At 41.1% G+C, this 25997-nt stretch overlaps 1 protein-coding gene across 1 annotated transcript; it reads left to right on the top strand.

The window, feature by feature from the left end:
• The first annotated feature begins 4106 nt into the window (after nucleotides 1-4106).
• Nucleotides 4107-18787, top strand: MMGT1 (membrane magnesium transporter 1). Its single transcript, XM_075538762.1, has 4 exons — nucleotides 4107-4321; nucleotides 9526-9578; nucleotides 12965-13068; nucleotides 15796-18787. Exons 1-4 carry the CDS (start codon nucleotides 4243-4245, stop codon nucleotides 15953-15955), a joined length of 396 nt encoding a protein of 131 aa, XP_075394877.1. The 5' UTR covers nucleotides 4107-4242; the 3' UTR covers nucleotides 15956-18787.
• Nucleotides 18788-25997: the final 7210 nt, after the last annotated feature.

Here is a 25997-nt window from a genome sequence, read left to right as displayed (position 1 = left end):
CATGTTTGAGCCCATTGTTTCAGCCACTGTGCCCATCTATCCTGCTGAGGCCCTTTCTCTTCTTCACCTGGAACTGGCTTCTCCTGATAACATGTATGAAGTACATGAGACAAAGTGTCACCTCCATCCTTGTCTCTAAGAAACATTCTGGCTATACTTCTTCCAAGCCAGATCTGCTTGTTCGTGTGACAGTCCATGGTACTTTCAATATTCTTCGCCAACACAATAATTCAGATACATCGATTTAGCCTCAGTCATCTTATTGAATGTCCAACTTTCACATGCACATGAAGCCATTGAAAATACCATGGCCCAAGTTGCAGCAAGGGACTTCTGCCGCAGCCCTCCCCCTGGGCTTTGAGCCAGATTGCAGAACTGATAGCTCTTTAAAAGTGTTTTACATAATTTTTAAGCCATCACCTGACTGTGTTCCTTAGAATAAATAAAGGACACTTTATTAAAAAAAGGATGGAAGAAAATACCATGGCTTGGGTCAGTCATACCTTAGTCTTTGAAGTAACATCGTGGCTTTTAACCACCTTTAAGATGTGCTGTGCAGCAGATTTACCTGAGGCAATTGCGTCATTTGATCTCATGACTGATGTCATGAGAATGGGCAATTTCCATCTTTTCTCTGTTCTAGCCATAGGCTGTGGCTAGAAGAGTCATATTGAATCTGTCCCTGAGCTGCGTCAGTGTTTTTGCCCGCAGTACATGAACAAGAAGCTACACAGAAGAAGGTGGGAGTGCATTTCTAGAGGACAATGGGGAAAGCAAAACGCCATTCTGGACATGGGTCATTTCCCTGAATATTTGGTCCATGTCATGGTAGCTTATGCAAATGCCAGGTTATTCCCTGGCTATCATTTATCTGTAACTTCCTCTTTTAAAATATGAGGGTGGCTATGTATCATAATCAACTCAATGGCAGAGGGAATCAGAAAAGCGTCAGGTTTCAGATCCTTGAGGAAACTCTTACTCATGTACTGCTGCAGAGAAATTGAGACTAGGAGAGGGGATTTAACAGGCCACGTGAAAAGGTTAATGTCAATTTGACTACTGTCAAAGCAGAAATGGAATCTTTAAAAAAATCTTTTCAACTCTCTTTTCTATTTTACAACCCCCAACCCCCTTGGGTTGGAGAAGGGGGAATTTTATGCCAAGCATGGAGGGATTATCTCCTGGTTTTCCTTGTTTTCTGAGGTTTATTAATAGGACTACATTTTAAGAAATATATTATGCTGTGGTTGATGTTGATCAAGCACTAAGGAAAATTTTGACTTAGAGGTGAAGAAATTGGAAAGGGTCCAGAAAAGAACAATGACAGTAATTAAAGTTTGGAGAAAAGGGAGGAATCTGAGATAACAGTTAAATGGGAAATAGTGAGGGAACCTTGGATGCCTGCCTTGTTTTCTAGTTGCTTTATTTTGTTTCTCAGCTTTAAGGAAGCATAAGTATATCAGAGAATGTTTATAGTCAAATGATTATCAAAATTTAAAAAGTGCTGGCAAAAGTATATACTCAGATTGGAAAGCTGTGATTCCAGCAGATATGTACACACCAACACAATAGGTGGAGGCAATCCATCAACAGATGGACTGAATCAAAAAATGAGGTTTATACATGCAGTGGAGTCATATGCAGCCATAAAGGAAATGATGTTCTGATCCATGTTACCACGCGGATGAATCTTGAAAGCATTATGCTGAGTGAAGAAGTAAGGTGCAAAAGGACAAATGTATATGGTTCTACTTGTGAAGTGTCTGGGATAGGCAAATGTGGAGAGACCAGAGTTAGCAGTTGTTGCTGGGGGCTGGGGAAAGGAAGGACTGGGGAGTTATTGGCACATATAGAGTCTCCATTGAGGGAGAAGAAAACCTGTTGGGAGTCATGGTAATGGAGGCACAACTTGGTGAATATAATGAATGTCACGGAATTGTACACGCACACCTGGTTGGTGCAATTCCACAAGGGTTTCTGAACAACATTAAAAACAATGGAAGACTGTATAGAGATCCTTCCTGTAGCAGATAGTTATGAAATGCAGTCAATAGTTTATGGACAGACAGCAATCCCTGCCCTCTAGGAGTATATATTCCAGTGGATTACGGGGGACTCACTTTCAACTCATGACCATGGAGTCCATAATGGCATCATAACAACCTGATAGGAGAGGGGACAACTGCCTCCTTTGGGTTTCAGACACATTCAATCTTTATGGATGTAGACAGCCTCATCTTTCTCATGAGGAGCAGGTTAGAACTACCGACCTGTTGTTAGCAGCTTAGTGGGTAGGCCACTCCGCCACCAGGACTAGGGGGAGGGGGGGGGTAGAGATAGTAAAATACAGTACCATACCAAAGAAACACATTCAATCAATTATCTAGTAGGTTGGAAAGAAATATACAAATAGAGCAGGCTAAAGGGAATCGGGAATGGGAATATTGCCGATTTAAAGGGGGTGGTCAGGATGGGTGGAATCTCTGAGCCAGTGTGGTGGAGCAAGTTGATGGTGCTATAATGCTGAATTCGTATCGAGCAGAGGGTAAATAGTGATGGCCATACTTTAACCTTGTGATTTGTAGTTGACAAAGCTATAAGAATCCATTAGCGGGAGGTGTGGGGGGGGGGCTGGAGTTAAATTTTGCTAAACAAACAAATAGTGGATTTCATTTGGACCAAGTTTTAACAGCCAGAGAACCCCAAATCTGCAAAACCAAACTCGCTGACATCAAATAGATGACACCCAATGAGTTTCCAAGACTGTAACTCTTTAAGGGAATAGACAGCTCATCTTTCTTCCTCGGAGCAGCTAATGGTGTTGAGCCGCTGACTTTGTGGTTCATCGCCCAACGCATAACCACTACACCCACAGGCACTACTTACCTGCAAATAACAGTCCAGCAGGTAGTTGTAAATAAGGATTTTTGAGATGTAGGAGTAGATTTGGAATCACTGAAAAATCTAGATGGCTGCAGCTGTGGGAATAAATGTATGATTGAACGAGTGAGTGGAAGAAAGAAGACACTGTCTGTTCCAGTAGAGTGACAGTCTCAGAACCCCACAGGGGCAGTTCTACTCTGTCCTGTAGTGTCACTCTGCGTCGGCATCCACTCAATGACAGTGAGTTTGGTTTGAGGAAATGAGGCAGTGCGGCCAGAAGAAGAATGTCACTACTGCATGTCTATATTTTTTAGGGGATGGAGACAACGAAAAATCCAGAAGAGAGAGTGTACATTTTATTCTGATCATTTAGAGAGAAAAGAATGAGAAACTGAGAACTGCGTTATTGGCGTCATTTCGTTCCTTCTGTATTTCTTCCTAAGAGTAAACTGATCATCTTCATGGCAAAACACTGCTGCCACGCTTCACTCTTTTTGGAGTGAATCGATTTTTTGTTTTTTTGCAAGGGGAGCCCTGGTGGCCCACTGGATTGGTTACACTTTGGGCTACTAACCACCAGTTCGAAACCAGCCGCTTAATGAGAGAAAGATGAGGCGTTCTACTCCTGTAAATAGATACAATCTCAGAAACCCACAGGGGACAGTTCTACTATTTTTTAGTTTCGCTAAGAGTTGGCATCGATGTGAGGGCAGTGAGTGTTTGAAGGTGAGGGGTAAGGAAATAGCATTGACTGTATGCACCAATCTGCTTGCATGCTTGGACTCTGACCTCCTCCTGCAGAGCTGGCTCTCCGAGGTCTAAACTCAGGCAAGGCCCATAAAAATTTTTTTTCTTTAAAAGAAAGACAGAAAGGGGGGAATAGCTGGGATGGGGGTTGGGAACTCACACAAGAATCAGTGCAGTGGAAAGGCACCCCAAACTGAGGGAATATTAGCCTCCAGCCCAGCTCCCTCCTCCTTTCTTCCCACCCCTCTCCTGCGAGACACGCCCCTTTCTCCTCTATTCTGCGTTCATTGGCTGGCGTCCTTCCTCTCCGCCTTCCAGGGTGGCTACCTTCCACTTCGGCTTTCCCCTTTCAGCTACGCCCCTCCCAGGGCGGTCGGACCATGGACTGTGCGGGCTCCCAGGCTCTTGCGGCCTTTTTCCGCGTTGCTTTTCCCTTCTTCCTGTCACACCTATTTCCGCTTTCTCAAGGCTCAGTACCTTTCAGCCAATGAAGTGCTTGGCGCCTAGCGCTCCCCTCACGTCATCTCCCTGCGCCGCGCGTACAACCGCCGGTGGCAGCAGCAAAGGCTCCGCCACCCTTTGCTTTTGTGGGAGTGCTGCGCCTCGAGGATCATGGCGCCGTCGCTGTGGAAGGGGGTGGTGGGCATCGGCCTCTTTGCCCTAGCCCATGCGGCCTTTTCTGCTGCGCAGCGTAAGTGCCCGGGGACGGGTACCGTTCTCGTGCGGGACCCTGGGGAATGGCTTGTGGGCGCATCCATTAGGGAGTGCCCGGCCGAATGGCCGAGGAATTGGTCGTTTGAGGCCTTAGAGTTTCGGGGTGACAAAGAGAAGCAATGACGGGCTCCTGCTGAGTCGGTTGAAGTTTCAGTGGGTCACTTGAGATCGAGGGAGGGTTGGAGCAGGGGTGTCGGGCGCAGAGAGGGGCGGCCGGGTATTGAGAATCGGGGAATCCGGCGCAAATGATGTCAGCTCCAGCATGAGCTTGGGCAGGCTAGGTGGGGGAATGATGATTTCGCTTGCTCAGGATCTCTCGACGCTAGGTGGGCAACGTCTTGAGATCCCTTGGGCTGTCCAGTCAGAGACGGGGAAGTTAAATGAGACCCATTGCCGCAGGGGGGCACTGTGATACAAGAGAAAGAGCACTGGACTGAGAGTCCTGGGAACTGGTTCCTAAAACTTGCTTTACCGCCAAATCTGTGTGACCTTGAGCAAGGTACAGTGCCTTCTCGAAGTTGCTGGGAGGTGGGAATTACTGCCTGTTCTATTTTACAGAATGATTGGGGAGTTTAAATGGGAAAAGAATTAAAATTAAAAGAACTCTATACATTGTAAATACCCTTTCATGTATTGTCACAAAGAAACACGAAGTCCAGCATAAAGGGTGCATTCTTAATTCGTTTGAGGTCTCCTCTCCCATACCAGGAATCAGCAAGCTGTAGCACTCATATGAGCCTAATGCAGCCTCCCTCCTGGTTTGGGGGTGAGTTGAGAAGGGATTTTTAAATGCCCAGAGGGAAGGACAAAATACGAATAACATTTTATGGCCTGTGCAAGTATATAAAATTCGAATGTCATTGCCCATCAATGAAGTTTTATTGGAATGTAGCTATAACCATTCATTTAGGTATTTGCCTGGCTGCTTTCCAAGAGCAGAGTTGAGTAGTTGTGATAGAGACAGGAAAGCCTGTGAACTTGAAAATTATTTACCCTGGCTCTTTGTAGGAGCTGTGTAGGAGCTGCTTGCTGAACTCTGCCCTTGCCTATAAAGCCTAGTGGTGCTCAAGACATTTGGTGAAGGAAGAAAAAAAGGTGCACCTTAGTGGTGGGTTTCTCTAGATTATTTTCCATTTCTTGGAATAAAATAGAAAATTAAATATGTATTAGAATAAGCTTGGTCTCTGCCCTATAGGCTTCATAGGCTTGGTACGTTGTCAAAACTAAGAAACCAACATTGATCTGGTACTATTAGCTGAAACCTAGTTGTTCTGTTCTACGACACAACCTATAGGTTTAGTTGCCATGTTTCACTAATTTCCTGTGATTCTGTGATATTTTCTCTAAAACTCCCATTTTTTTTCTAATTACAAACAGAACTATAAGTTTATTAGTTCCAAAGAGTGACATCTCTGGCTTGTTGTAAACACTGATATTCGTAAATTACAATAGTAAATTACTTTGAAATTGATCCTTTGGGTATAAAGGACAAGTGACTTGCCTTCAACAGTCATTCTTTCAAGCAATGCTCTTTAACAGTTGGGAAATTTTACATAATTGCTTGGTTGCATTTGATTTCCATTCAGCTTTCCTACAGAATTCTATCCAATTGTTGTACTTGAGAGTTTTGTGGGTTTTAAAAAAAATCATTTTATTGGGGGCTCACACAACTCTTATCACAATCCATACATACATCCATTGTGTTAAACACATTTGTACATCCATTGCCCTCATCATTTTCAAAATGTTTGTTCTCCACTTAAGCCCAGGGTATCAGCTCCTCATTGTCCCCTCCCTAAAATCCAATCTTTCATGATAACAATAATCATACACTCACTGCCTTAGAATTCATTCTGACTCATAGTAACCTTAGAGGGCAGAATAGAACTGCCCTTGTAGGTTTTTTAAACCGTTAATCATTATGGCAACAAATAGCTTCATCTTGTTCCCAAGAAGAGTGGCTGGTGGGTTCGAACTGCTGAACTTGTGGTTAGCAACCCAAGACATAATCCACTACACACTAGGGCGCCTCAAAAATATTAGCTAACATTGAGTGCTGACCATGTGCCAGCCACAGACCTAATCACTTTACATGTGTTAAATTCTCCCCAAAGCTCTGTGAGGCAGTTGGCAGAAGTAGTATACCCTTCTGACAGATGAAGCACCCCAAGCTCAGGCAGCTGGGAAATGTGCATAAAAGTGGTGGGGCCAGGATTCAAACCCAAGCAATTTGACTCTAGCACTTGTGTGCTATACTGATTTACTGACTAAAGTTGAACCTTGGTTAATTGTTTGAGACTGTGTTGTGCCTACATACTAAAGGTACAGTGATGTCCTAAGCAGTATAGTGACTACTGGAGAAACGAGTAGATCAGGAAAAAAAATCACAATTAAGCAACGTAGGCACTGTGCTAAGTATGTAATACTGCAAAGAGGTGTGGGTGGTCAGTTGTTTGTGGGGGAAAGGGCTCAGAAATGGAATCCTACAGCCAAGGGAGGTCAACAGACTGGACTCATGGGTCCCAGCTTGTTAGACCTAGAGAAACACGGGACCCATTCCAGACCTGCGGAGGCAACCTGTGTTTTAATAAGATCCCCAGGTAATTTGCATATGCATTAAAGCTTCAGAAGCTCCATCCAGGAGGCAATTAGCATACACTAGAGTACTGGGACATTTTCTACAATAAGCTTCAGCTGAAACAGTAGTGCAAAGAGGGACCCTTGGAAATTATTAAAGTCCAACCCTCTTCATTTTACATGCCAGGTCAGATTGGGCTTTCTTCGTGCAAAGAAGAAAGCTAGCTGGTAGGGAGACCGTGGGTTAGCTCAAGGCCATGTGTATTGGGTTGAGTTTCCTTTTACACAGTTCTTTATGATAGACCCCAATACTTAAAGCATAAGACGTGCCCCTAGATAAACTGTTTTAAGAAAGCCAATATGTAGTCTTGCAAAGCAATTTTTTTAGTTCTTAATTCATTATTGAATACAGATTGTACAAGGTTCGTCTGGAATTAGGCTTTTGTGTTTTTATATTTCAAGTGTTGAGAACGCCTTTAATGTTCATGCTGGGAAGAGATGCGAATGTATTTTAAAAATGATACTGTCATGTCAGATTGCGGCGTGCCGTGGGAGTAGGCATGTTCTTCTTTGTGATAACCAGCTGCTAGGCCAGCACATTCATTGTGTACGAGAATCTCCTGGTGATTTATTCATCACATTACTCCCAGATTACCGTTCCAAATACTGAAGCAGTGAAAAGGAAAACAATGCATTTCTTGTATTTTCCAAACACTCCCCCTTCAGGGCCCCCTACACACGTTTTAACACTGAAATTGAGATATACCATATAGTCAATGAGGAGCCTCAGTGGCAAAGTGGATTTGGGGTTGGGCTGCTGCTAACTGCAGCTCCTCTGAGGTCCGAAGATGATGCTTTCTACTCCCATAGTCAGTCTAGGAAACCCACGGGGGCAATCCTACCCTGCCCTATAGGGTCACCATTGCGTCAGAATAGACTCAGTGGCAGTGAGTTGGGGGGTGGGGTGGGGTTTGTTTTTGTATAGTCAACAAGGTTTTCTTAAGTTGTATGGGATCTAGTAAATTGGAAACTAGTGTTAAGATACGAGTTTATTAGCCTCCAGAACCTAACATTCATACATGTAGTTCCCTACCTACAACATGTTTGCATCCCAAGGAACTGATCATCTGATTTTTGGTATATCTCGTCTTGAAATAATATAATATTTTAATGTGTAAGTTGCTGAGTAACATCATTTTCTCATGTGAAACCCCAGAGACAGATTGTATTTATAAAGATAGTGATAATAAAAGGCAGTAAATAATGACAACAACAAAAAATTAGTTCCTTGGCTTACAGCAGAACTGACTTGTGACAAAGTCATCGGAAAGGAACCCTCTCATAAGTGGGGGATTACCAGTGCCTTGCAGTCCTTTGAGGGTCAGCCAGCAGCAGAATTAGAAAAATCTGAATGGTAGAACTCAAAATTCATATCCCAGAAACCCTTTTCCACCACTAGTACAACATAGCCAGGAAAAGATTTTCAATCCCACTGTTACTCAGTAGAAGTGCAAGATATGACAAAATAACAATCTGTGGATTATCAAGGGCTCATGAGGGAGGGGGGAGCGGGGAGGAGGGGAAAAAAGAGGACCTGATGCAGAGGGCTTAAGTGGAGAGCAAATGCTTTGAGAGTGATTAGGACAAAGAATGTATGGATGTGCTTTATACAATTGATGTATGTATATGTGTGGATTGTGATAAGAGTTGTATGAGCCCCTAATAAAATGTTTTAAATAAAAAAAAGAAGAAACTCTGGCATTACAGTGCTTGAAGTGCTCAATTGCTACCTGAAAGGTCAGCAATTTAAATGCTTTCAGTGACTCTGGGGGAGAAAAGACCTGGTGGCCTATTTCTATTTCAGCCTAGGGGACAAAGGGGCAGATCTACTTTACCATATATAGTCACTCTGAATCAGAAGCAATTCGATAGTGTACAACTTTACTCAGTAAGATTTACCAAATCCCTTGGTGGTGCAAATAGTTGATGTGCTGGCTGTTTTGAGTCTACCTAGAGGAGCTTCAGAAGAAAGGCCTGGCAGTCTACTGAAAAAAAATGTCTTGAAAACCCTAAGGGGCACTATTCTAATCTGACACACATAAGGTTGTACATGACTTGGAATTGCCTTGGCCACTGGAATGTCTTTGTCCATAGCATGAGGGGATGTTGATATTTCAGACCTGAGGTTTTCTCTGGACATAACTGATTTTTAAATACGAGGGGGCTTTGAAAAGTTTGTGGGGAAAAATCCATTATCTCTTCATTCCATTTTTTTCCCACAGGCATTTTAAAAGTCCCCATGTATGTAATTTTGATTTCTTAGGCTAATAGAAGAAATCGTTTTTTCTTGCTTAGTTTAAAAGATTTCTAGCATAGAGTAATGAAAGAAAAATGACTCATTTTTTATTCTTACCCCATTTTATAAGGTGAAAAACATGTCATGATGAGACTAAAATGATTGACTTTAAAGACAATTTTTTGAGGAATCTGGGATTAACAATACTGTATGTGACATATAAGTGAGCCACGTCTTTGACATACTGATTTATTTGCATTTTAGCAACAGCAACTACAATTTACTTATGGTGTGTTTTTGGTTTTTAGATCGTTCTTATATGCGATTAACTGAAAAAGAAGATGAATCACTGCCAATAGATGTAAGTTGGTCATTTCTATTCCATTAAAATAGATATTTCAAGATTAGCTACTTGGTTTATAATAATTCTATTTACTGATTTTTGTGTCCTTAAAAATTTCCAGACATGAAATAATACCCATTTTCTGTTCATCCCTCATTGTAAAATCCAAAGAATTGGAAACCTGAAAGAATTTCTTTCTTTTCCAGAAATGTTGTTGGAATAATTTTTCCAGAAATTGCACCATTCAGAGTGTGAGATGGACTTAAAAAGTTGACTATTTGGCATTATATTTTAGGAAAATTCCTTTTATGTGATGTTTCAAAACAAACAAACCTAGAACAAAACTGCTAATACATGACTCGAGACATACCAAAGTGGTAAAATTAAAACAAACGAACAAATGTCATTTTTTAAAGACAGGGTTGTGTATATATATATATATATATATATATATATATATATAATATATATATATTTACGTGTGGCTATATAGTAGTTTTACTAACAAATTTTATCCTTACTGGATTTTAAATTACAGAAGTAATATGTTCTTTGTATCAGAATCAAATAGCAAACATGAAAATTAAAACTGGCCCCATTTCTCAGTAACTTCCTTTTTACTTCTAAGAAGTAATGAATACTGTCAACAGTTTGGCATTTACTAGCTCAATGTCCTTGCTGCCTAAATAACATCTCTACCTATGTATAGTTTTAGCTAATGATATATAACAGGATGCATATGTGTTTAGTCTTGTAATTGGCTTCCCCCCTCCAAAACCATTTTATTGAGAGCTAATACAGATATCAAGCCATTCCATAGTTCAATTACATCGAGCAATGTTGATCCCACAATGTTTCAAAGCATTCTTACCCTTCTTGAACTCCTTGATATTAGCTCCCCTTTATCCCACCCCCTGACTGCTACTGTACCCCCAGGAACCCTTATGCTACTAGTAGTCTCTATAGGTTTATCACTCCTGGGTTTCCTGTACCAAAAATCAGAAAAACATGTAATAAAAATTCAAGAGGGCCACCCCCAATGACAAAATGTTTAATTTATCTTATACATGATTTTGTAACAGTTCATCTCGGTGGACCACAGTCTTATTAACAGTGCCTATGATTCTATTGTATGAAATAGGTCTTGATAGACATGTGGTACATAATGTTAGGTTTTGATTTAGAAAGTTTGACTAATAGCTTGTGGCTAATTGGCTTCGGTGCTGTCTAATTAAGGACATGGACTGTTAATTTATTATCCCATCACCTTTTCTTTGTGGTAGATAGCTTTATATGTACACCTATATATACATATATATGCATGGAATACACACACATATGAGCATGTGCCTCCAATCCCCAACCTAGAAAACAGTAAAAAGCTCCACTAGGCAGAGCTTTCGTAGTACACATTTTCCCCTCTAGGTGAGCATCAAGCAAAATCTCTGAGCTAGTGCACTCAGTCGCGTTGCCTGGGAAGGTTCTCTTTGGTTACACTGAATTTTTTCATAAAAGCATTTTGGCTTGAAACTTTTTTCTTGGTGACAGCCACTTTAAGAGAACAGCGAGCAGCTGTGGAATTTTGTTTCCTGCTGGAGGGCAGGAGGGGGGAATGCAGCAGAAACATGTGATTGTGAACATAGTTTACAAGGACAGTGCTATGGGAAAAACTCAGGTGTATGAGTGGTTTTCTCATTTCAAAAAAAGTGAAATGTCAACTGATGACAAACCTCAGTTCTGGACACCTGTCTACTTCTGAAAAGATTGCATAACCTTGTGCAACAAAAAAGGCCTGATTTGTGGCAGACAGGGGACTGGTTTTGCCACCACGACAATGCACTTGCTCAACAGTCATCTTATTGTGCCAGTTTTGGGAAAAAAAAAACAACATGCCTCTGTTGCCTCTCGCACCTTACTCACCAAACCTTGCTCCGTGTGACTTTTTTTTGTTTCCACAAATGAAGAGGGACATGAAAGGACAGTGATTTGACGACATGGAAGAGGTGAAGAAAAAATGAGGGAGATACTGTCAGCCATCCAAACAGATGAGTTTGAAAAATGTTTCCAAGATTGGAATCGCAGATTTGACAAATTTGTTAAATGTAATGGAGCATACTTTAAAGGTGATAAGGTCTTTTGTAAAAAAAAAAAATTAAATACATAGCTTTGAAAAAAATTACGGTTTTTGTTGGGTACTCCCTTGTATATATTTATATCTATTTTAAATAACTTCTGATTACAAGTTAGAAAATTGGAAAAATACAGAAAATTACAATGAAGGCAATGCTCCTGTGTTGGCTAATGCCAAACAAGAAAACCGTTTGGTTACACAATCTCTTTCAAAAGCAGTTTGGTATATTACCTAACACAAGTTAAACATGTGAGTAACCTACACCCAGTGATTCCACACCTGTGTACCAAGAGCAAAACATGGGGATCGAATCTTCCCATAGACATATATGAGAAGAAAATATGCATATTGCTAGTGTCTGTAAAAGGAACCAATGGAGAACCACCCAAATAGCTATCAGCAACAGAATGGATCACTGATAGTGTTTCATATCTTGAAATATCAAACAATGCTAATGGGAAGAATAACACAGGTAACATGTTGAGGGAGAAAAGCCAGACAAAAGAATGCATTTGAATCCTTTAGATAAAGTCCAAAACAACATGGTTTTAGAGACAGATACTTAGATGGGTCAGCTAGAAAAAAACAGCAAAGCACGAATCTAATTTGTACAGAATGTGGGGACAGCAGTTACCTTTGAGAGGAGCAGCAAAGGATAACATTGAAGAGGGAAACGTGGGACTGGAAGCTACTGGTAATGTTCTGTTCTGCTGGGCGGGGACTGAATGCTGTGTGTGTGTGTGTGTGTGTGTGTACACACTGCACACACGGATCACAAGCCTGTTTGTAAATGTTTTAAAATTCTCAGTTGATGGAATTCCATCATAGTTCATCATCGAGTTCTGCAAGGCCCAGTCTCAGTTTTTCTTACATGAGCATGTCACAGAGTGCATCCATTGAAGCATTGCAAGTACTTGTGCAACCTCTCTGCAGGGTTTGCAGAGGCTTTATTGTGCCTTTTGTCCAAGTTATATCAAGTGAAAATTGACTCCTTCAGGAGGACTACCCGGTAGAGCAGTGGTTCTCAACCTTCCTAATGCTGCGACCCTTTCATATGATTCTTCATATTGTGGTGACCCCCCCAACCATCAATTTATTTTTGTTGTTACTTCATAACTGTCATGTTGCTACTGTTATGAATCAGGCGACCCCCGTGAAAGGGTCGTTCGACCCCCAAAGGGGTCGCAGCCCAGAGGTTGAGAACCGCTGTGTTAGAGCCTGGCAAACATTGACTCTGTATGTTATATAGTAACCTCCATCTTTATACTCACAGATAGTTCTGCAGACCCTCCTGGCTTTCGCAGTTACCTGTTATGGCATAGTTCATATCGCAGGAGAGTTTAAAGACATGGATGCTACATCAGACCTTAAAAATAAGTAAGTGTTTCCCTGTCCATAGGTATTCGTTCCATTTCATAGGGGTTTGCTGCTTTTACGTACTTTAAAATGTATGTAAAGTTGGTCTTGTTTCCTGATTATGCAGTTTGTTTTAGTAAATGAGGTAAAACTATTGAGACCCTGTGTGACACTGTAGGGAAAGGCAAAACAGAATATCAGATTTTTGACATGGAATAAGCAGTTCATAAGTTATGGTGCATAGTAGTCACTGAAAATTATGTGTTGGATGGATAGAGCGAGATAGATACATAGAAAGAAAATCCTCTGAGCATTAACCATCTCTCTTCCCTCTCTATATTCCTATCCTCTTGTCCCAGCTTCATTTGGGGAGGAATAAGGAGGTTTTCTTCCTCAATCTCCGTGTCTGAGTCTGTTACAATAGCACTTATTCCTAGGCCCTTTTCTTTCTTTTAAATCATTCTATTGGGGCTCATACAACTCATTACAATCCATCCATCCATTGTGTCAAGCACATCTGTACATTCGTTACCCTCATCATTCTCAAAACATTTGCTCTCCACTTAAGCCCCTGACATCAGCTCCTTATTTCCCCCTCCCGCCCTGCTCCCCCCTTCCTCATGAACCCTTGATATTTTATAAATTTTTATTTTTTCATATCTTGCTCTGTCCCACGTCTTCCTTCTCCCACTTTTCTATTGTCCGTCCCCCAGGGAGGAGGTTCTATGTAGATCCTTATAATCAGTTCCCCCTCTACCATAGTCTCCCTTCACCCTCCCAGTTTCGCCACTCTCACCACTGGTCCTGAAGGGATTATCCGTCCGGGATTCCCTGTGTTTCCATTTCCTATCTGTACCAGTGTACATCTTCTGGTCTAGCCAGATTTGTAAGGTAGAATTGGGATCATGATAGTGGGAGGGGGAGGGAGCATTTAGGAACTAGAGGAAAGTTGACTGTTTCACCATTGCTACACTGCACCCTGACTGGCTCGTGTCCTCCCCGTGACCCTTCCGTAAGGGGATGTCCAGTTGCTTAGGCCCTTTTCTATCCTTGTACTACAGTATATTGATCACACCATTTTATCCTCTCCTATATTCTAGGAAGGTCTGGTGGCACTTGGCTGATTAACTCAAAATTTGATGATTTGAACCCTTCCTTCAGCAGCAGAAGGAAGAGAGACCTGGTGGTCCGCTTCCATAAAGATCCCAGGCTAGGGAAGCCTCTGGGGTAGTTCTGTCACAGGGCTGCTCTGATGTTCTAAGCTATTTTCATGACCTTTGTTCATTCCTTTTTTCCATAATTGTTCTTACGTAAAAGCATCTTTTAGCTTTGTCCATTCTCATCTCCGGACGTCACCCACCTTCCATGGTGCTGGCAATGATGACCCTTTACAGTATTAGAGAGATTTATGATGAGCCTTTATGTGATGGAGGAAGCACACCCTTTCACTTCCTCAGCCCACAAGGGGACTTCAAAAAAGTTGGTGGATAGGTGGAATTAAAGATAATAGAGTTTTCCTATAAGCTTTCTAATACTTCCTATATACATTTTGAATAGTCAGACTTTCAGCCTCATGTTATGTATGGCTCTGCTTGGGTTTTTAGGTAGGCTGAATTTTTTATCAAAGGATACAGAAAAGTGAAATTTAGAAAACAACCACTAAAGTTCATATACTTAGGTTTTTGTCTACTTGTCATTTTGTATATATGTGTACACAGGAGCCCTGATGGCATAGTGGTTATGAGTTGGGCTTATACGGTCAGTTGTTCAAAACCACAAGCCAATCCGCAGGAGGATGGAGCTTTATACTCCTGTAAAGAGTTACCATCGTGGAAACCCACAGGAACAATTCTACCCTGCCCTGTAGGGTTGCCATGAGTTAGAATTGACTCAATGGCAGTGAGGATTTTTTTAAAAGTATAAACCAATCTCATTGCTATCAAGCCAGTTCTGACTCAGCCACCTGGTATATGTGTGTGTGTGTGTGTGTGTGTGTGTGTATACACACACACACACATGTTGTTAGATATCGTTGACTCGATTCCAACCCATAGCGACCCTGTGCACAACAAAACAAAATTCTGCACAGCCCCATGTCATACGTGTGTGTGTATGTATATATATATAGAGAGATATATATTATATATCTATATATATGTGTCACTGAAAATGAAGGCAGGCTATTTCACTGTCACCACTTACTACTACTGCCTTCCAGCAGTCATAGGCAAGGGACCAGAGAAGACAGACTTCAGGCAGAATAACATTAAGTAGAGGTGGTACCACAATAACATTGAGTTTGGCACAGTAGCAGGTACTGAGTGTCAAAAGAAATTTTTCGTTTTACTTGAAAGATTCTTGGGAGGTGGATCTGTGAAATGATCACATAACCTGAAAAAGGCCAAGTGAGAATAACCAAAGATGTAATTTCTGTTGTTTTTTTTTTAAAAGATTCTGTGGCTGGGCTTGTATTCGATTCACAGAGGTGATTAGCACTGAGCCAGGTGTAGTCATTCTGGAAGGACTCGCTGAATGAACAAGAATTTTAAGGCCTTTATGTTTGTCTTCTGTGTTTCTCATTTTCCTTGTATAGGAAAACAATGAACTGGAGTATGACTGCCACTTCCAGTCTCATTTCATGATTTGAAACATGACCAGTAGCCAATACAAAATGCATTGCATGCGTGCTTACTTTCAAATAGCCATTTATAAAAATGTACTTTAAATGTATGTTTTTTCCTTTTTTAGGACAATTGATACATTAAGGAATCACCCATCATTTTATGTATTTAACCACCGTGGTCGAGTACTGTTCCGGCCTTCGGATTCAGCAAACTCTTCAAATCAAGATGCATTGTCCTCCAACTCATCATTGAAGTTAAGAAAACTTGACTCACTGCGTCGTTAAAATTTTTACATATTATAACAACAGGACAGGACACAGAGTTGGAATATTGGCGTTTGGGGTATAAAACACTCTCCCCATCAGTATTTCTATTGATCGTTCAGACCTAATAAAACCAGAATCTATGGCCCTTGTTTGTACACTGTCAACCCAGTCATCAATGCAATATGGTATCTGTGAATCAAGTCTTGACTTTTTTCACAGAGGGAATTATTTTTAATTTGGACAAATTCACATCTTTTGTAAACATCACTGTTTTGAACATATTTCTTTGGAAAATGTTGATGGGTTTTGTAACTATTTATTTTCTTAGATTTGTTTTGCACTACAGTTTTTAGGATCCTTTTGGAAATACTGTGTGACGACTGCATTTGGCAGCATGAATTAAGCAAAATAGTCTTCTGTTCCAACATGGGGACTTTACTAAGGAGACCAAAATGGTGATCCATCAGATTTTCTTGTGCCCCCTAAAAAGTGGCTCTTTTTCAGCAGATACTAGCCAGTTTTTAATTTATTCATGGCCTTTTCACCTCACCCCACTCCCGTATATCTTCAATGATCCGCTATCTTGATTTCTTTACTTCTGAGATTCTATGTATGAGAGTGAGCAATTTTTATGTCAGAAATTTTTGTTTTAACAAATCTATTTAATACGCTCAACTTGCTGTAAGCAAGTTGGGTTCCCTTTGTTTATCTGTACAAATTTGCCCTGATTGCTTATCTAGTGTAAGAATAGTTGAAGATAGACCAAAAAGACCATGATTTACTGATGATTGCCTTTGTAGATGAGTAGTAATTCATGAGGAAGCCCATATATGTGAGTATGTGTCAAGTAGCCAGTTGAACTTATTGCAGGAAAAAAAACCCTGTTAATTCATTGCATACTAAACTAGTAAATTTGGAAAATCACGAACATGTCTCATTAATCTGAAGTAAAGACCTCAAAGGAATTGGGCCAAATGAGTTCTCAATATTTGGAACCTAATATCTTTAGTTTAAAAACAAAATTAAGGTCATTTAAGAAGTGGTGTAGCTTCCGATTTAGAGTAGCTGGGGAGTTGTCCATCTTCAAGTATGTTGCTGAAGATGAAGGTGAGGACACAGTTGAATTTATTATTTTGTGGAAATACTTTGCAATTTTGTTCTTAGGGGAATTTGTCTAGCAGTTTCATCTTTCAAAAGCCCAATATTTCTTTTGTATAACAGATTGCTTTTGCTGAATGGTATAGGGGTGTAGAAGGCCTAAATGGAAGCAGGTTTGAAAAAGAAATGTGCTTTAGGCAAGAGTCGTAAGATGCCCTTGGACTAGATGAAACTTTTTCCATTGAAAATGAACCTGATACCCCTATTCTTGTTGGCTTCTCCCCCCCCAAAAAAAGAAATTATTTTGCCTGGTACCACACAACCCCAAAGCCTGAGGTAGTTTTGTAATGGATGGTTCTTTTCTTGCCAACTCATTCTGTCTGACTGACAGTTCTCTAATGAGAACCAAGTTTCAAATCTGCTAATAGCCAAAAATAATTTGGACACGAATTAAAATGGGACATCAAACTTAAAATAATTTTTAGACCAAAATAATGTGCAAAGACAAGCTCAGGCTTGTTTACTGTCAAGTAAGATTTGTTTTGGAAGAGCTTCTTTTTTTCTTTGGGGGCTGTTGTCCTGATAATTTGGGGGACTGGGGTGGGGGGTGAGTAAGTTTATTGAGGAATAAATCTCATATTTCAAAGTGCACCCCATTAAAATGTACAATTCAGTGGTTTTTACTGTTTATGGTTGTACAACCGCAATCTTCGGATCTCCTCATTGTCCCATGCCCATTAATTAGCAATTACCCTCGCCTTTCGCCACGGCCTCCCTCCTCCAGCCTTATGTGACCTCTAATTTCTTTTATCCCCATACATTTGCCTAAGGATTTATGCAATATGTAGCCTTGTGTGACTTGCTTCCCAAATGTGGTTTTACTCTATGTGGAGTGAGAAGTTTTTCTCATCTTAAGAACTGTTACCTGCTGTGAAAGGAAGTTGCCGGAGGGTCAGATGCCTACCAGTTTTCTCAGTAAATTTTATGCAGAATGGTTCTTCTCACAGACAAACGTTTGTGATATACTTACAAAATTTTGACCAATCTCTGGAATGGATATGAAGAGTTTTTGCCTGCCAAGTCAGGAATGTACTGCTGAAAATTATTCCAACTGATTTGACAAATAATAGTCATGGCAGGTTTCAGATAGGTTTAATTTTGCTAGCAGCTTATATATCTTGGGCCAGTGAGGTTACTAAAACAATTTTTGGATACCTTCCATTGAATTTCTGCTGTCTTTTTAAATGCGCACCATAGGACTGAAGGCAACCTGCGCGGTGTCGCACTGTTCAGTGAGTAAGTACAGAATTGTATATGCAGTGCTGTGAGATGGTCCATAACTACCTAGGGTAGTGTGAAACTAACAATGAGCTACTTAAGCCTGCAGTTAATTGTGGTGTCAATGCTATTCCGAAATGCATACCATTCAAGGAACTCTAGACTTCTAGACTAGATTAAGACTCAATTCTTAAACATCCAGGGAACCAGCCAAGTGCTGTGGGCTAACGCCCACCCAAAGAAAATGCAGATTGGAGGCTGTTGAGCTCTGTAACTTCCTAATGATTGTTTCGTAAGCATTGTGGCTTCATTTTTGAGTGGCATGATAGCATCTTCCTGGTTCCACGTGACTTGTTCTACATGATGTACTGAATTAGTGTTGTTTGTAGTGAGCATTGATGTCGTAACTCCATTTTGGATCTGTTTCCTCTCTCTAAATGACCCTGCCCTGTTCAATAAAGAAGTGATTGTTTCACGCTGGTTTGGGTAATGTTGACTCTTTTCTTGCGATCTCATTTTCTTTGTCTCTCTGCCCTAGAAAACTGATTTGTGACTGTTTCCCTACCCTAAGCATGATGCTGTTTTACTGAATCCAAGGGATACTGTTCTTTTTGAGGCATTCAACTGCTAACCACAAGGTCATTGGTTCAAACCCACCAGCTACTTGAAAAGAGAAAGACAAGGATGTCTGCACCCTAAAGATTTATAGTCTCAGAAACTCTAACCCAGTGAAAATCAGCTCTCTGGCAGTGGATTCAATTTTCTGGAAGCAAAATTGGTCTACTCAAAGCTCGTGGAAATAGGTCACTATAATTTGTATAATGGGGAAAATTTTTAGATATTTTCTTAAAATGTGCAACACTTTAGTCACAATACCAGAATATGGAACCCTACAGTTGATTTTCCATGGTTTGCTCTGTCACTTGCCCTCGACTGCTCTTCACTACATTGAACATGCAACCAACACGGTAGGACATTGCAGACATAGCACTTGTACTAAATGGCACATCAGAAAATGTTGAGACCATATGTACACTAAGGCATTCACCAACTCAGCTTCCACATGTGAAGTTCAGTGACACTGTCATACTCATCATTTTATAGTGGAACCATTATCAGTATATACTTCATATCTTTTTATAATGCCTTTTTTTACAATTTTATGGGACTTTTAAAAAATAGAAGACCATTTTAGTGAGGGCTCTTCCAGCTCTTCTAACAGTCCATCCATCAGTTGTGTCAAGCATATTTGTACATAAATCAGCATCATTATTCTAGACAGTTACTTTCTGTTGAGCCCTTGGTAACTATTTCTCTTTTTTCATCCCCCTGCCCCCCGCATGACCTATGGGACCTTTTTTTTAAGGGAGATGGAGCATTTATAATGTCGTTCATGGGGGTTTCAAAGTTGTGGGGAAATTTGTACAAGAACCCCCACACACACACAAAAAAGGAATTTTTTTCAAAGTGTTTTTTTTAATAACAGCCTTATCACTTTCAAAGTACCCTCCATTACACTTAATATATTTGTTCAATCTGTGGTTCTGTTCTCAGAAGATTTTTCAAATTCCTCTGGATGGCCAACAGCACCTGTTTTTGCCTTCACCTCTTCTCCATTGTCAAATTGTTGTCCTTTTATGTCCCTCTTCATTCGCAGGAACAAAAGTTATATGGCATGAGGTCAGGTGCATGGGGCAAGAGAGGCATACTGTTTTTTGCCCAAACCTGGTGCACTGAGATGGCTGTGTGAGCAGGTGCATTGTGGTGGCAAAACCAGTCCGCATCTGCCACAGGTCAGGCCTTTTTTGGTTGCATACTGTTAAGCAATCCTTTCAGAATCTCTAAATAGCTTAATTAGCCATATGACCTGATGGAACAAACTCCAAATGCACTAAGAGTCGACATTTTTGTCCATTAGGGAAGTTGATGGACGTCTAGAACAAGGCCTGTCATCAATCGACATTTCACCTTTTTTTTAATGAGAAAACCATTCGTACACTTGAGTTTTTCCCACAGTGCTGTCCTTGTGAGCTATGTTCAACATCACAACACTTTCTGCAGAATTTTTCCCCAAGCAGGAAACAAATGTCACAGCCGCGTACTGTTCTCTTAAATCGGCCATCACACACACACACACACACACACACACACACACACACACACAAAGGTTTGAGAGAAACTACTTTTATGAAAAATTCACTGACTAGAGCTACCTCCTCAAAATATAGTCAACGATGTAGATAGAGTAAAGCTTTTGGGATCTTCATTTGCTAATGGAGTACAACTCAACATAAGACAAAGCAATTACAATAATCAGAATGTATAAAGTATGAATCTTGGAAAATTGAAAAATGTTAAAAAATGAAATGGAGCACATAAAGATTGATATCCTACACATTAATGAGCAGAACTGGACTGCTGTTGTCCAGTCTAAGTCGAATAATTGTATGGTTTACTATGCTGGGAAGGATAAATTCAAGTAGAATTGTGAAAAAGGACATTTCGAGATCTTGAAGTCTATGATAGGATAATATTGATAAGCATATAAGCAAGTTCAGTAAATGCACCAATTATTCAAATTTATCCACCAACCACTAAAATTGGTGTTGAAGAGATTTAAGAATTCTATCAATTTCTTCAGTCTGAAATTAATCCGACATGCAATCAAGATTCAATGATAATGATTGGTGATTGGAATGTGACAGTTAAAATGAAGAGGAAAGATCATTAGTTGGAAAATACAGCCTTGGTGGTAGAAACAAAGCTGGAGATTGCGTGACAGAATTTTGCAAGACCAGGCCAGCCCCAATCCCAACTACATGGATACCTGCCCCTCCCCCCAGAAGAATTTACTTCAGTGGACAGCACTGAATCTGCAGCTCCCCCAGAAGAATTTACTTCAGTGGACAGCACTGAATCTGCAGCTCCCGGAGAGGGACATGTCTGATTAGAGCACATGGGAGCAGATAAAGTGGGAGGAAGAGAGAGTGGAGTACATCTTGGCCCACCAAACCTTGAGGACGATACTCCCACTCAGAGCAGCCAATCCACAGAGAAGATCACATGTCTGACCGCACTATGAGACATGATGCCCCTCACTGACCCACAGTCCTACAGGGGACAACACTGGAGACAGTGTGGGAATTCCACCCGATGTGATCTCACCATACCAAGGCAAAATACTTAAGGGCGTGGAACAAAACAGCAAGTAAACAGAGCAATGAAGTCCCCAGGGAATACCAAAAATATACTTTGGGGCCAGGGCTTGGCGCCCCAACAGACTCAACTGGAAAACACTCCTAAAAGCCAAGAAACAGTCCTTGAACTAACTACAAACTTTTCTTCTTGTGTTTTTGTTGTTGTTATTGGCTTGGTTTTCATTTGTTTGGTTTTGCTCTGTCTTGTTTTTGTGCGTGTCATTAACGCTGCAGTTCTGTCTAAATAAGATAGGCTGGATGAACAATCTGGAGGAGAAAACAACGGGACCGACAGTTCTGGGGGGACATTGGAGAGGGGGAGGTGGGGAGAAAGGTAGTGGTGTTAACAAACCCAGGAACAAGGGAGCAACAAGTGATCCAAATCGGTGGTGAGGAGGGTGTAGGAGGCCTGGTAGGGTGTGACCAAGGGTAATGTAACGGAGAGGAATTACTGAAACCCTAATGAAGGCTGAACATGATAGTGGGACAAGAGGAAAGTAAAAGGAAATAGAGGAAAGAGCTAGGAGGTAAAGGGCATTTATAGAGGTCTAAATATAGGCATGCACATATGTATATATACGAGGATGTGGAAATAGATCTTTGTGCATATATGTAGATTTAGTGTTAATGTAGCAGATGGACATTGGGCCTCCATGCAAGTGCTCCCTCAATGCAAGAATACTTTGTTCCATTAGGCTGGCATTCCATGATGCTCACCTTCCTGACACAATCACTAAAGGCAAAATGGGTACAAATTTGGTGAAGAAAGGTGATGGTGCCAGGCTATCAAAAGATATAGTGTCTGGACTCTCAACCTCCCTGGCCGTCTGTTAGTAATTTTGTACACAAAGTGGTACATTGTTTTTGCAGAAAATTTGTTGTTTTATATTGTATGCCTGTAATTCTTACAAAATTACTCATTTTAATCTCTCCAGGTATGATAAACTTTAATACACAGTTAACATTTACCCTGCACCACACTCGGGATTACTGCCAGGGAGGTTAAAGGCTTGAAAGAAAACATGTGGCCATCTAGCTCAGAAGCAATAAAGACCACATGGAAGAAGCACACCAGCCTGCGTGCTCACGAGGTGCTGAACGTATCAGTAATCAGGCATCAAAGAACAAAAAATAATTTCATTGGGTGCTCACTTCCCTGATACGATTACTGAAGACAAATGGGTGCATAAGCAAATGTGGTGAAGAAAGCCAATGGTGCCTGGCTATCAAAAGATATAGTGTCTGGGGTCTTAAAAGCTTTAAGGTAATTAAAAATCATATCAGTGGGTGCCCACCTTCCTGATACGACCACTGAAGACAAACGTGTGCATAAGCAAATGTGGTGAAGAAACCTAATGGTGCCCGGCTATCAAAAGATATAGTATCTGGGGTCTTAAAGCCTTGAAGATAAATAAGCGGCCATCTAGCTGAGAAGCATCAAAGCCCACATGGAAGAAGCACACCAGCCTGTCTGACCACAAGGTGCAGAAGGGACCAGTTATCAGACATCAAAGAACTAAAAATCATATCAATGGGTGTCCACCTTCCTGATACGATCAATGAAGACAAATGTGTGCATAAGCAAATGTGATGAAGAAAGCTAATGGTGCCCAGCTCTCAAAAGAATAGCCTCTGGGGTCTTAAAGGCTCGAAGTTAGACAAATGGCCATCTAGCTCAGAAGCAACAAAGTGCACATGGAAGAAACACACCAGCCTGTGTGACCATGAGCTGTCAAAGGGATCAGGTATCAAGCATCAAGGAACAAAAAATCATATTGAAAATGTAGGTGAGTGCAGAGTGGATACTCAAAGCCCAATGGTAGCCAACTGGACACCCCTTACTGTGGGGAGGAGATCAACTAGTTAGGGTACAGGGTAGCAACGATGAAACATAACTTTCCTCTAGTTCTTAAATACTTCCCCACTATCATGATCCCAGTTCTACCTTACAAATCTGGCTAGACCAGAGGATGTACATAGGCACAGATAGCAAGCGGAAACAGGGAATCCAGGACAGATGACTCCATCAGGACCAGTGGTGAGAGTGGTGATGCCTGGAGGGTGGAGAGAATGTGGGGTAGAAAGGAGGAACCAATGACAAGAATCTACATATAGCCTCTTCCTTGGGGGATGGACAGCAGAGAAGAGGGCGGGGGGGAGCCGTCGGACAAAGTAACATATGACAAAATAATTTATGAATTATGAAGGGATCGTGAGGGAGGGGGAGGGGGAATAGAAGGGGGGAAATGAGCAGCCAATATTAAGGGCTCAAGTAGAAGGCAAATGTTTTGAGAATGATGATGGCAACAAATGTACATATGCGCTTGACACAATGGATGGATGTGTGGATTGCGTTAAGAATTGTACGAGCCCCCAATAAAATGATTTTTTAAAAAGACAACTAAGAGGTAAAAAATAAATAACTGAAATTTTAAAAAAGTTTGAAGGTAAACAAGTGGCCATCTAGCTCAGAAGCAACAAAGCCCACATGGAAGAAGCACACCAGCCTGTGTGATCACAAGGTGTCGAAGGGATCAGATATAAGGCATCATCAGAACAAAAAAAAATCATATCATTCTGAATGAGGGGACCTGCGGAGTGGAGACCCAAAGCCTATCTGTAGACAATTGCACATCCCCTTATGGAAAGGTCACAGAGAGGTGATGAGCCAGTTAGGGTACAGTGTAGCAATGATGAAATGTCCATCTTTCCTCTAGTTGCTAAATGCTTCCTCCCCTCCCACTATCATCATCCCAATGCACAGTGATACAGAGAGGAACTGGAAACACAGAGAATCCAGGACAGATGAACCCCTCAGGACTAGTGGTAAAAATGGCAAAATGGCGATACTGGGAGGGTGGAGGGAAGGTGAGAGAGAAAGCGGGAACAGATTACAAGGATCTACATATAACCTCCTTGAGGGGGGGGGGGCGACCGTGGAGAAGTGGGTGAAGGGAGACGTCGGATGGTATAAGATATGATAAAATAATAATTTATAAAGGGTTCATGGGGGTGTGGGCGTGGGGAGGGAGGGATAAAATGAGCGAATACCAGGGGCTCAAGTAGAAAGCAAATGTTTTGAGAATGATGATAGCAACATATGTACAAATGTGCTTGACACAATGTATGCATGTATAGATTGTTATAAGAGTTGTACAAGCCCCCCAATGAAATGATTTAATTAAAAAAAATGATTGTGATCGTCTGGGTACTTTAGAGAAAAAAATCCACAGAAACTCATGTATAATAAGAGAGTTTTATATAAAGGTTAAGTGAGCATCAAGAAAACATCCCAGCCCAGTGCTGCCCAAGCCCTAGACTAACATTAACCTATATGTCCAACACCAATCCACAAAGTCCTCCTCCATCTCGCAAAATAGACACAATGATGCCTACCGCAGGAGGAAAGCCAAGTCAGTGAATGTGTAAACATCTCAGCGCTGGCAGGAGTCTCCACGTGGCTGCTCCAGCACCCAGGGCTACATCGGGGTGAGTCCATGTGGCTTCTCCTCAGGGATGGCTCCCAGGAAGTGAGCCTTGCCAGCTAAAGCAGGTAACTGGCTAAGGCAGCTGCACCCTGGTCCAACCATCAGAAAGCAAGAGACCCGAAAACTAGAAAGGCGAAGCGCACAGAGCCATAAATCCCTCCACCTTTCAATTAACCCCACATGTGTTTATCGACCAGGTTGGCACAATAAAATACCTCAATGATTTAATAATTTTTTAAAAAGATGAAATGACACAACCATTAGAAGGTTGGCTATAATCCTCATGGTATAATATATATGTGCTTGGATGTGTAAAATCTTTTTTATGATTTAATGCTTATTGAATATTAATCAAAACACTTAAACATCACTTGTCAGGACCTGTATACATGATATGACATCCTAAACTGTATTGATTTACCTTTTCCCAAAAATAAATAGGTATCACTTCAAAAAAAATCAGTAAAGGTGTGCATCAGTATTGTATTCTTTCATCATACTTATTCAATCTGTATACTAAGCAAATAATCCAGGAAGCTGGATAATGCGGAGGATGCAGCATCAGAAATAGATACAAGATACCTCTTAAGATGCATGCTGCAAGAGTTCCATTTTCACCTATTTTACAGTGGTTCCTCCTTACTCGGACTAAAAAGTACCAAGAACTGTTTGTTCCAACCCCACCTTCATTGTTCAGTAGTGCTCACAGTTTAGTAGTGCCACAGGAACACAGTGCCACTACGGGTCAGAACTGAGTCAATGGCCTCTAACAAGGATTTATATAGTGCATGCATATTTAAATATTTAAAAGACAAACTATAAATTATTTTTTCATGTCTTGCACTGTCCAAGGTTTCCCTTTACCCCCTTGTCTGTTGACGATCCCCCTGGGAGGGGGTTGTAGATAGGTCATTGTGATCGGTTCCCCCTTTCTCCCCCCCACCTTCCCCTCCTGGTATGGCCACTCTCAATATTGGTCCTGAGGAGTTTATTTATCCT

Source organism: Tenrec ecaudatus, chromosome X, assembly GCF_050624435.1.
Source record: "Tenrec ecaudatus isolate mTenEca1 chromosome X, mTenEca1.hap1, whole genome shotgun sequence".
NCBI lineage: Eukaryota > Metazoa > Chordata > Mammalia > Afrosoricida > Tenrecidae > Tenrec > Tenrec ecaudatus.
The sequence above is the reverse complement of the archived record's forward strand: the minus strand, read 5'-3'. Positions and strand labels throughout refer to the sequence as shown.